This window comes from Canis lupus, chromosome 22 (assembly GCF_048164855.1).
Source record: "Canis lupus baileyi chromosome 22, mCanLup2.hap1, whole genome shotgun sequence".
Classification (NCBI taxonomy): domain Eukaryota; kingdom Metazoa; phylum Chordata; class Mammalia; order Carnivora; family Canidae; genus Canis; species Canis lupus.
The window spans coordinates 28,046,343-28,058,963 of NC_132859.1; the positions used below are offsets into that span (position 1 = coordinate 28,046,343).

Sequence of the window (12,621 nt, forward strand, 5' to 3'; positions counted from 1 at the left end):
GGCTTAGGTGGATGCACTGGCGGCCATTGACTGGGGGTCTTGAGGAGACGTCCCTTGCCCCCTCCTGGAGGACGGGGTCCTCATCTGTAAGGAGGGCCGGCTGCCAGCCCTTCGGGTTACTTTCTGTTTTGTCTCTGCGGCTGCATTGGAACGTTTGTCTGTGTTACTATGTCCTTGTTAACTGTGCATTTGTCTGTGTTACTGGGTCTTTGTTAACTGTCATATAACTGTTTACATAAGGAGACAGAGATTTCAAATCTATTGCATATCAGAATGGCCAACCTTTGATGTGGGTTGGCCCCGAGAAGGAACTTTCCACCTACCTATTACCTTACAGGTTAAGGCCGTGATCTTCAGGGACAAACCGGGCGGCCACCCTGACCAGGTGCCCAACATCCTGGCCTGGCAGGACATGACCGAAAATTCCCCTCATTCATTAAAAGCCTTTTTACCCCCCAAAGCGCACAACTGGGCTGAAGGTAAGGAGAGACCCCGGGTCCACCGCCAGACTCTAGGGACAGGTCTCCAGGCTGCCGCACAAGCCTCCCAATCTGGCCGAGGTCTATGATGTGAGGCAGGGAAAGGATGAGAGTCCAGCAGCCTTCTTAGACAGAGTCATAGAGGCTTTTAGGCAGTGCACCCCTATGAACCCAGAAGCCCTGGAAACAAAGGCCGCAATTATCATGTCTTTTGTTAACCAGGCCATGCCGTACATTAAAAAGAAATTGCAAAGAGTAGAGAGACTGGGAGAGAAGAGCTTGCAGGACTTAGTAATAGTAGCAGAACGAGTCTATAATAATAGAGAAAGTCCGGAAGAACAACAAACCAAACTAAGTGACCCAGCAGACCCGAAACCTGGCCAAGATCCTACTGGCCACAACCGTGGATGACCCACAGGAAAGACAGAGGCACCTCAAGAAGCTGGCTTCGGGGACAGGTAAGGAGGATGGCCCTGGTCCCCCTCGGGAGCGCCCTAAGCTGAACAACAACCATTGTGCTTATTGCAAAGAAAAGGGCCACTGGGTGAAAAGCTGCCCTAACAAAAGACCTAAGGCCCCTGCCAAGATCTTGGAGATGGAGGACCTGGACGATTAGGGAAGTTGGGGTTCGGCACCCCTCCCCGAGCCCAGGGTAACTCTTACAGTGGAGGGGCAACCTGTTGAATTCCTAGTGGACACTGGGTGGGGCACAACATTTGGTTTTAAAACAACCCCAAGGGAAACTGGCAAACCGAAGACTTCATGGGTGCAAGGGGCCACGGGCACCGAACAGTACTCATGGACTACCCGAAGAACTGAGGATCTTGGCACGGGCCGGGTGTCTCACTCCTTCATGGTCATCCCTGAGTGTCCCTACTCGTTGTTAGGTCGGGATTTGCTCACCAAGATGGGGGTACAAATTCGCTTCCACCCCGAAGGGACAAAAGTCCTAAACAAGGAGGGACACCTGATTCAGGTGCCTGTCCTGAGTTTAGAAGATGGATATTGTCTCCACCAAACGCCCTCAGTCCCAGTGACTGACATTGACCGTTGGCTGTGGGAATTTCCCCAAGCGTGGGCAGAAACTGGGGGAATTGGGCAGGCCCGGCACCGACCAGCCATATACATAGCACTAAAGCCGGGGGCAGACCCTGTCAGGGTCCGCCAATACCTCATGCCCCTCGTCTCCCTAACCCAGACTGGGACCCCCCACTCTGTCACGAAGTTTTGGCACAGGTGCACAGAAGCAGAGATCTCCAGGACCAGCCACTGCGGAATGCAGACGCCACCTGGTACACGGAGGGCAGCGGTTTCCTCCGAGAAGGAATCGGATACGCGGGGGCAGCTGTCACCATGGAAACGCAGACCTGATCCGGGGGCACAGACCCTGCCCGACACCCCCAACTATACTGATGCTGATTTACACTGGATCAAACACTTGCCTATGACCCAGTGCTTGCGTGGCTGGGGGAGGGCCGCAGACTCCAGCATCATCCTGCCAGAGGAACTAGGACGGCGAGGCCTATCCAGAACGCATCGGAGCACTCACATGGGAACGAGGAGGATGGAAGACCTCATACGACATGCAAAGATCACTATTAAAGACTCTGGAACAAAGATCGAGCAGATTGTGGCGAGCTGCCATGCATGCCAGTTAACTAATGCCTCCGCCCATGGATCTAACCTGGGCACCCGGCTCCAGGAGGACCGCCCAGGAGCCTACTGGGAAGTGGACTTCACTGAGGTAAAACCTGGAAAATACGGATACAGGTATTTACTAAATAAATAAAGGTAAAAAGTATTTGTAGATACTTTTTCAAGATGGACAGAGGCATTTCCCACCAAACATGAAACAGCACAGACTGTGACCAAGAAACTGCTGGAAACCATCTCACCAAGGTATGGTTTTCCTGTTAAGACTGGATCAGACAACGGCCCAGGATTCGTCTCTAAGGTAACATGGGGAGTGGCCCTAGTACTTGGGGCAGATTGGAAATTACATTGTGCACATAGGCCCCAGAGCTCAGGACAGGTAGAGGGGATGAACAGAACATTAAAGGAGACCTTAACTAAATTAGCCCTGGACACTGGCAGGGACTGGGTGACTCTCCTCCCCTTTGCCCTATATAGGGTGAGGAACTCCCCATATAAGATGGGACTGACTCCCTACGAGATCGTGTTCGGTCTTCCTCCACCTATTATCCCCAATTTAAAACCTGAGGTGCTTGCTGAATTTGATGATCACCAACTTCTTTTCTCCCTCCAAATGTTACAACGAACCCATGAGCAGGTGTGGCCTAAGCTGAGGGCCCTCTATGAGACTGGGCCCATCAATATCGGCCAGGTGACTGGGTGTACGTGCGGAGATACCAACACCAGACACTTCAACCTCGCTAGAAGGGACCCTACGTCGTGATCCTGACCACTCCTACCGCTCTCAAGGTCGTCGGGATTACTCCCTGGGTCCACTCAAGGACTTTGTTCCAGAATGGAAAAGCCAACCGGACAAGAACAATCCCCTAAAGCTAAGACTGTGCCGTTCTCACTTAATTCCCACTTCCAAGACTCCCTAGTCTGAGGTTGTCCTTCAAAATAGAAGAGGATTAGACTTCTTCTTACAACAAAGGGGGCGGAGGATTATGTGCTGCCTTAAACCTAGGATGTTGCTTCTTCGCTGGAATGTAAATGGGAATGAGAACAGCAACAAGGTTGGTTAGAATCCTGGTTTAATCATTCCCCTGGCTCACTCTGAGAGCAACCTGGACCCATGATTGGGTCCTTCCTTAGGTTCCTCTGAGAGGGGGAAATGTGGAGGCCGAGAAAATTAAGGCCATTCCACTTTAAGTTCAGCCTTAGCACAAGTACAGCCATCCCAGGCCCCTGTGAATAAGAGCTGAACTTTACCTTACTTCAGTTACAGGAAGAAAACAGCTTACAGCTTAACATATTAGATAGCCTCATATTAGAATAAAAACAGCCCAAGCCAAGGGCAGGAAGCCCCTATTAGAATAAGAACAGAGCTCAATGCCCTTGAAAGCCCCATATCAGAATGTAAACAGAACTTGAGAAATTCCTCTACCCCTTCTGGAGGTCCCCTAGACCAGCCCATAAAACTAAGCTGAAACCCACCTCAGGGTCCAAGTCCTTGCTCTGCTGTGTCGGGTACACTTGGACCCAAGCTCAAGCTTGTAAATAAACCCTCTTGTGTTTGCTTCGGTGTCTGCTCCTTGGTGGTTTCTTGGATTCGCAATCTTGGGCACAACAATGTAAGATGCCAATGTTAGGGGAAGCTGGGTGAAGGGTGTATAGCAACTCTATTATTTTTGCAAATCTGTCAATATAAAATTATTTCTGAATGAAAAGCTTAAAAACAAACAAATAAAATATCCATATACAGAGAATTGCCAATCCTTTGTTTCTTTGGAGGGATTTTTCTTTTTTTAGAATCTTTACACTTTTCCTATCCACGTTTAAAATCTTCATCCTCTTAGGGGTGCCTGAGTGGCTCAGTCAGTTAAGCATCCAACTCTTGGTTTTGGCTCAGGTGATGATCTCAGGGTTGTGAGATTGAGCCCTGCACTGGGCTCTGATTCAGCATGGAATATGCCTGGGATTCTCTCTCCCTGTTCCTCCCATTCATGCTCTCTCTCTCTCTCTCTCTCTTTTTCTAAAATAAGTAAGTCTTTAAAAAAAATTTCATTCTCTTAGTCCTCTAGTGTTTTGATTTCCTCTTCTTAAAAATAAAACCCACTAGGTCTTAGGAATTTGTCAGATGGAAGTGCATGGTAAGCTTTGCGCAGTGGCAGTATCGTAGCCAATGAGGTTTATCCGAGGCGCGATTATTGCTAATTGGAAGTGCATGGTAAGGCTCCCTTGGTCCTCCAAGTATAGAAGTGCTGGATTAAAAATAGAATTTTTAAAAATGAAATAAGTAAGTAAATGCAAATGGAAGGGAAACCCCCAGTGACAAAGCAGAGAGCAATGATCCATAGAGATGAGACCCATGAACCTAAGGCTGGGGGCTGATGTCGTAATGCCATTGCTGGGACACGAAGTGAAAGATCAGTCCTGTGTCAGCTAAGAAGCTAGAGGGACTGGAAAACTTTAACCACTAGCCTGGAGAGGTGTTAGGGAAGTGTGCCTTATGCCAGGGGCCATAAATAGGAAAAGAATCACTCATAAGATAAGAAATCAAGCCTATACTCTCTATGGTTGTGGGATTCAAATTTATACTACCTACACGGTAAAGAAGTCAAGAAATTAATGTAGAAACTTATGGAATGGGTAAAACCCCTGTGGGCTTGGCAGGGGAAAATACAAAGCCACTTTACCGGGACACTTTCATTATCTTGAGCACAGGAGGTTCTCAGGTAAACACCCCATCGGATATTAGTTTCCTACCAAAATTGTAACCTGCCTACGGAAACGAATAATCATGAGAAAAGAATCAACACCCTAAAACCTAGAGAAAAAGGAAACAATCTAACTCTACTATTAAGTAAGTATTTTTTATCTGTTTAAAGAGAAAAATGAAGACATAATACTGTAACCCAAGAAGTCAATATGAAACTAGGAAAAGAAGATTTAAAAAGTGAAATTCTAGAAATAACATATCATCACACCTTGATATTACACCTCAATGGAAGCGTTACACAGTAGCTCAGACACAACTGAGAACAAGAATTACATACCAGAAAAGAGATCTGGGAAATTTCAGAATAAAGATCAAAGAAGTACAGAGAAGAAAAATTTGGAAGCGAGTTTGAGTTGTGGAGGCTGGAAGAAGACGGTTCTATATTTTTCTAAGAGCTAATCTACAAGGATAGAATAGGGGGAAGAAGTAATGTTTACATTTTGTTTATTCACCTTTTGGCCAAGTGCAAATATCCAACAGATACGCAACAGTTGGTCAATAATAAGGACCTTCTGTTTTATTCAGTGTAGCCCCATCACTCATTAGTGTACCACATTCAACTCCTCTCTTGGATTATGCTATTGCTGACTTGATAGAGCCTCTTTCTTTCCATCATCATCCAAATTATTGTACAAGCTTCCAGAGCCAGTTTTGACTTTCCTATAAAGGTATCTCAATGACTGTCTCCCTTAAACTTCTTTTTTTTTTTTTTTTTTTTATGATAGTCACAGAGAGAGAGAGAGAGGCAGAGACACAGGCAGAGGGAGAAGCAGGCTCCATGCACCGGGAGCCTGACGTGGGATTCGATCCCGGGTCTCCAGGATCGCGCCCTGGGCCAAAGGCAGGCGCTAAACCACTGCGCCACCCAGGGATCCCTCCCTTAAACTTCTATATCATTGGATCTGAACCACCCAACCAAGTTCTTGATTATGTTCTACACCACTGTTTGAGGAACAACGACAGCTAAATACATCCTGCCCACTGCCTATTTTTGTGTGGTCTGCAAGCTAAGAGTGGTGTTAATAAACGGTTGGGGAAAATCAAAAGATGAATATTTCATGGCATGTAGAAATAATATGAAATGTAAATTTTAGTGTCCCTCTCAGTATCCAGTGAAGTTGCATGGGAGCACAACCATGTCCCTTCATTCATGTATTGTCTGCCACTGCTTTCATGCTACAAAGACAGAGTTGGTAGTTTCAGCAACGAAAATATGGCCCACAATGACTGAAATATGAACTTTCTGGCCCTTTAAAACAGATGAAGTTTGCCAATCCCTGTTCTACACTATTTGCTAATTCTGTCATACATCCGAGTCTTGCCTCTCAAATTTGCTTGAAAACTACTTGAAGTCAGGAACATTGTCATATGTTTCTTTTGTCTCCCCAACACCTGACTCCATCTAGGACAGTTATGGATTTTCTTCAGCAAATGTTGGCATGTCAAATACAGAATTTTAAGAAATGAATCTGACTTCATAATGCAGAATAGACTAGAAAAAGAAAAGAAATGATAATAGCTTATATGCATTAATTTAGGCTTGAAAGCAAATGTTATCCTATTTTGGGGCTGCGATATTACATGACCTGGTTAAGTGCAATGTTACAGGATAGAGTGATAGAGGAAGAGACCCCGAATGAGATCCTGACAGGTGGCATAGGCCAGGAGGGAGAAGATGGGAGGAGTTCCAGTCTGGCAGACAGAACATGGTTTGCAGAGGGTTTAACCTCACACAACCCAGAAAGCATCAGGCAATACAGACCAAGGAGCCCTGGAGAATAAAGTTGGGAGTGTGGGCAGAGCTACAAGATATCTAGAGGCTTATGGGGCAAGTGGGTAGGGCATAGTTACCAGGGAAATTGGCTGTCTGGACTGCATTCTGCCTAAGATTAGAAAATAGAGGCATTAGCCAAGCTGGGGCTCAAGGGAAGAGACCAGAGAATCAGATATTCAAACGATGGTACAAATTTGAATGGGTCTCGTGAGTACAGCAGTCTCAAGACCAAGCTTTTAGCTGAACCAAGGGTAGAGGTACTTAAATGCCAAGTACTGGAGTATTAAGTTAGATCTGAAATGCTTCCTACCTAAAATCAGACTTGGTTCTGGAGACTTGAATGGGGAATGCCACATAATAAATACCATAGCTCTCTGCATCCACCTCATGCCTGAATTATGGCACATAAGCCATTATAGAATTGTGGCAAACGTGGCAAACCATGCTAGGCGAGGCAGGGCCTCTGACATACAGTACACCATCCGTGGCAGTGGAAGGAAAGATTTGACTGTGAGAGATATTTGAAACAAAAAAAAAAATTCATCTGCCATGTTCTTCTAAGAGATCAAGAAGGGGTTTGATAAAAATGACAATAGCTGACAAAATGGAGGTCATGTAGTACAGCAGACACCATCAGGGCTCTGCCCACATCCCCTTGGCATTCACCTCCACGTGCAGAAGGTTTCTTACTGTGAACACCTGCACCTCTCTGCGAGAAGCTTTGTTCTGGTGGTAAGCAAACTCGGTCATGAGCACAGCTGTCAACGGCCCCCCAGAAACAGCCATTAACCAATGATGGTCCGTGAGGTAGGTAAACTCCCTAGCTACTTTGCCCCCCATCACATAGAATAACTCTGAGGCATGTTCAACATCTGTGTCCAATACAGAAGCCACTAGCTACATGTGGCTATTGATCATATAGAATGTGGCTAGTGTGACTCAAGAACTGAATATCACATTTTATTTAATTTTAACTAAGTTAAAGTAAAATGATACTCTTCAGTGATTGGAAAACTTTTATGTATATTTGGAAAAACTTGGCCATATTAATGTACTTTTCCAACTATAATTTTACAAAATCTATATACACGTCAAATGAAAATTTAATGTCCAAGTCAAGTTGTCCTTTAAGTATAAACTTGACTTCAAAGACTTATTAGAAAAGTTTTAACATCTCGTTAATAATTTTTACATGTTGAAATGTAATATTCTGAATTTAGTGGGTTGAAAAATTATTAAAATGAATTTTACCAACTTCTTTTTACCTTTTTAAATTCAGCTACAAAAGAATATTTAAAACTACTATTTCTGCGGGACAATGCTGGTCTACACATTCTCCCTGGGGAGAGTGGGATTGAGCTCCTCTTGCCCACAGTGGTAACTGGCTTGAAAACACTATTGGCTTCCTTTCCTGTCTCATTCTCCTGCTTCTCTACTAAGTTTCCTGGGATTCCCAGATTATTTAGAATCCTTGGCTCAAGGTATGTTTCTCTAGAGCCCAAACTAAGACAAGTAACATTAAGAACAGGAAAGAATTTTAGAGATTAACTATTTTAGCCTCTTAAATATATAAATACAAAAATGATGTTCAGAGAGGTTCAATGAGTTAGCCAAGGACATTCAACTATTGAGTTGTGTGCATCTAGGATTTGATTTCAGACCTTGTGCTTCCAGATTCCTTTATTTTCTCAACACAGTAAAGATTTTTTGGCGATTTTGAGAAAGTGATTTCAAAAAAGAAATGGAACATTTAGGACTCATGGGATGAAATCACAATAAACAATTTATGTTCGCTTTCTACATGTTCATTAAACCTGCTCAGGCTATAGTCTTTCCTTGTTCCTCTTTAGAAACCTGGAGAGGATCTGTGGCTCTTCTGGTCTTTCTTATGTAACTGAAAGTCTTCTGGTCACACTCTTATCTGAGACATTAGTGTATCTAGTCCTGGTATGAATCCAACTTGATTTAAAGGTAACTCCTTTTTCTTTCCCTACTTTTCTTCCTCCAACTTGCTAACTAGTTTATGACCAGGGGCTGGAACAGAGAAGCAGTGCCATTTGAAGATGTTGAATACCCTTTTGACTCCTGGCAAACATTTACAACTGACACTTTCTCTCATAGACTCTTTGGTAAGTTCTTCAGTTTCCTATGCTGATCCTCTCTGACTGAAACTCCCTTGATGTGGTACTGTCTCCTTTGGCTGCCATCCTCCCCACCACCTCAACCCTTGAGTCTCTCAACACTCTGCTCCACACAGACTCTCTCTGTGGTCCTCATGGGAAGGATTTTAAATTATTAAAGTCAGACTCACTGACTCTAGGATTTGTGCCCCTTGAACTCAGTGTTAATGGGATCCACAAGCAACTCCCAGACCAGCAGTGCCCATTCTGCTCCCAGTGTGCTGCCCAAGCCCCTTTAGCTTTCTCATACAGGAGTCAAGGAAGATGCTTTGTGTCCCGTAGCTGCAAGGAACACATGTCAAGCAGCAGCTTAAAAGGTCTCATTGCAGCCCCTCTCATTAGGTTTGGGTAGGGGGGGTTGGGAGGGTGTCTCCCCTCCCTCTTGTGAGCTGGACTTAAGAGCAGTTCTCTTTTGGGGCACCTAGGTAGCTCAGTGGTTGAGCATCTGCCTTTGGCTCAAGTCATGACCCCGGGGTCCTGGGATCGAGTCTCACATCAGGCTCCCCACAGGGAGCCTGCTTCTCCCTCTGCCTATGTTTCTGCCTCTCTCTGTGTCTCTCATGAACAAATAAAATAAATCTTTAAAAAATAAAAAGAGCAGTTCTCTTTCAAGTTATTCCCCTCATAAATTCCTCTTCCATCTCCCAAACCTTATTCTTTGATAACCTTGATGTGGGTGAGGGCTTCCAGGAAATCTGTAACCAGGTTTCAACCTACATCCTTTGTAAATTTCCATATGGTCTAGCACCTCTTCTGTCACATGGCATTACTCTAATGTGATAACTCAACTGAAACTACCAACTTAATATGTTGATAGAGCTGATATATTACAAAAAAAATTGTGCTGGGAATAAAAGAAATAGACATAGTTAATGTGGACCTTTTATAATTAGAGCATGGCAATGAAAGAAAGAAATAGGTCAGTGGACAGGTAATTAGTAGATAAAGCAAAAGGTTAGTCTTAGGGTTTGTAATTATTTTAAAAATAAGATACAGAGGCCTTTACATGTTTGAATAGATCCTGAGTAAAATTACAGAGAAAAATAGTGTTTTACTGTGGTATCTTGTTTTTTTTTTTTCTTTTTTGACTTCAACTGTGTGCTTTTTAATGAAATAAATAAGTATTAGATGTCTTGAGAGTTGTGTGATTTCCTTTGATAACTGCTAAGACACCAGAGGTTTCAATTGTTTTTGATCCTCTTTGATCTTCCTCATCTACTCTTTTTTTCAGCATTGTAGCATTTTTACAATTTTTATATGAGAATGAACAATAAAAGTTCACACTGTCACTATAATTAATTTGAAGAATATGGCTGTATCTACACAATAAAATCACTTGCAACCGTAATCTTCATCTTTCTTTAGTAGATTATTTTATTTGCATCTATACTGCAAGACCATAGCAAGAGCAAGCAAATATATTCTTTTCTTTCCAAAAGAAATAATTAAAAAATGTTAGACCATTTCACAGTCTCAAAGGTTAGCATGAATGAAGCATTTCAGACAGCATTCTTGTTTGAAAACTTACGCTATCTTTTATAGGAATAACAGAATGTTTAGTAACCAAGCTCCAACCGTACCAAACTCCGAAATTCTTGTTTGAAAATAAAAACACACAATACCCAAGTTGGCAATATTTAACGGATCCTTTCCAGTATTGTTTAGAAAACAAAACAGCTGGGCTTTGTTTAGATGGATAATTCATCAAAGATTTCTACTAATAATCGTGTCCAGTGAGTTCAGTGGGAGCATACTCAATTTTGATGCCATATCAATATAGAATAAGCCATGACTGTTTTCTGCAATTTTAGATTTCAGTCAGTATCAGCCTTGTTTTAAAATGAACAAAGAGGAAAAGAAAGGGAAAAGATGTAATGTTAATAGGTTTCCTTTGTGATCTCTCAGGGAGAAGTCTTTTTAAATAAGGGGCTTGAACTTGACCTTCTTCAATGGCACAAAGGTCCAATGCACAGTTTTTAAACTTATATTTAAATTTTAATAATTTTACATTGAAGAAGGTTAGAACCAGACTCAAAACCTAATCCTTAATCTTTCAGTGTAACTGACTGGCAAAGAAGAAAAGCTTAGGAAAAAAGTCTGTGCAAAATACATAAATATTGTCCTCATTTCTGTATCCCACAGAATCAAACTCTATTCAGGTCAGTATTACAATGTATTTGAGTTTGAAATACCAGTTAAGATAGAATTAGAGTGAAAAGAAATTCTAATTTCATGATAAATCTAGTTTTAAGGACCTAGATTTTTTTAAAAAATCGCATTCTCTGTGTTGGCAAAATGGTACAGAAAGAGGCACTGTCATATGCTTTTGGTGAGACTTTTTCTGCAAAGTAGTTTGGCCATTTCTATTGAATGCCTCAGAATTCTGCATAAAACCTTTAAACAAGCATTTTTACTTTGGGGGATTCATGCTAAGAAAATAGTCATAGATGTTTGCAAAATTATAGCTACAAGATTTTTATGGAAGTGTTTTTGGTAGAAACAAGAACTGAATAAAACATAAATATTTAACAACAAGGTTTTATTTAGCCACTAAAATGATACTAGAGAAATATTTAATGCCATGGAAAAGGTAGAAAAAGCTGATTAAAAACAGTATGCACAATGTGATTTCCTTCTGTTAAAAAAAAAAAGATATTTGCACCAAAAAATATTGGATGAAAACAAATAGAAGTGTTAACAGCACTATCTTTATATGATGGAGTTATGCACACCATTTTTTCCAACATGAAAATAGCTTTACTTTTTATGTTTTTAAAATTAAAATGCATACTAAGTGTACAAAACTCAAACCATAGGAAAGTAAAATAAAAATAAATAAAATATTCATTTATTTATTTTATTCACCATCCTCCCTACAATTGCATTTGGTAGAACACACACACACATATATACACACACACATTTCTAGGCCTTGTTTTCCATATTTGATATTCAACATATTTAACACTGTATCTTGGGGAGTTTTACATTTTAGTGTATATTGACCTACTTCATTCTTTTAAATTGTTGCATAGTATTCCATAATAGAAATACTTAATAATCTTCATTATCAATTACTCTTAACCAGGCCATTCTGTTCCAATAGCTGGATCTCTAGATTATTGTCCTAAACTCTTCATTTCTCATCTTTTCCAGATTAAATAGTTATTAGGTCATTGGACTCTTCCTCTTTTTTTTTTTCTCTGTCAGCAAAACAACTCTCAATGGCCTATAACCAAGCAGACAAGCTCTGTTGAGGAAAATTCATATATGGAATTTAAGAAAAAAAAAAATGAAGAGACAAAAAAGAGTCCAGACACTTGGGGTGCCTGGGTGTCTCAATGGGTTAAGCATCCAACTCTTGATTTGAGCTCAGGTCCTGATCCCGGGGTGGTGAAATTGAGTCTTGCATTGGGCTCTGTGCTAAGCAGGGAGTCTGCTTGAGATTCTCTCCCTCTCCCTCTGCCCCTCCCCCCCACTCATGCATGAGGGCACTCTATCTCTCCCAAATAAATAAAAAATCTTAAAACAAAACAAAACAAAACAAAAACAAAAGCAGGAATGCCTGGGTGGCTCAGTGGTTGAGTGTCTGCCTTTGGCTCAGGTCGTGATACTGGAGTCCTGGGATTGAATCCTGCCCCGCGCTTCCTATGGGGAGCCTGCTTCTTTCTCTGTGTTTCTGCCTCACTCTCGGTGTGTCTCATGAATAAATAAATAAAATCCTTAAATTAAAACAAACAAACAAAAACAACTACAACACAGATTCTTAAATAC

The 12,621-nt window shown here is 42.0% G+C and overlaps 1 protein-coding gene and 1 non-coding gene across 12 annotated transcripts in view; both read left to right on the forward strand.

Annotated features, from left to right (window-relative positions):
* LOC140614087 (uncharacterized) overlaps positions 1 to 3,863 on the forward strand; it is a 53,697-nt gene extending 49,834 nt beyond the window's left edge. For all 11 annotated transcript variants that reach the window (XM_072792914.1, XM_072792917.1, XM_072792919.1 and 8 more), the window contains one exon: positions 338 to 3,863. In XM_072792914.1, coding sequence (XP_072649015.1) covers positions 1,333 to 2,268 — 936 coding nt within the window. In that variant the 5' untranslated portion in view covers positions 338 to 1,332 and the 3' untranslated portion in view covers positions 2,269 to 3,863. The remainder of the gene's footprint in view (positions 1 to 337) is intronic.
* A 404-nt stretch (positions 3,864 to 4,267) lies between these two features.
* Positions 4,268 to 4,414, forward strand: LOC140614532 (U4 spliceosomal RNA). The gene has a single exon (XR_012015377.1). It is a non-coding gene; the product is annotated as a U4 spliceosomal RNA (small nuclear RNA).
* The last annotated feature ends 8,207 nt before the right edge of the window (positions 4,415 to 12,621 follow it).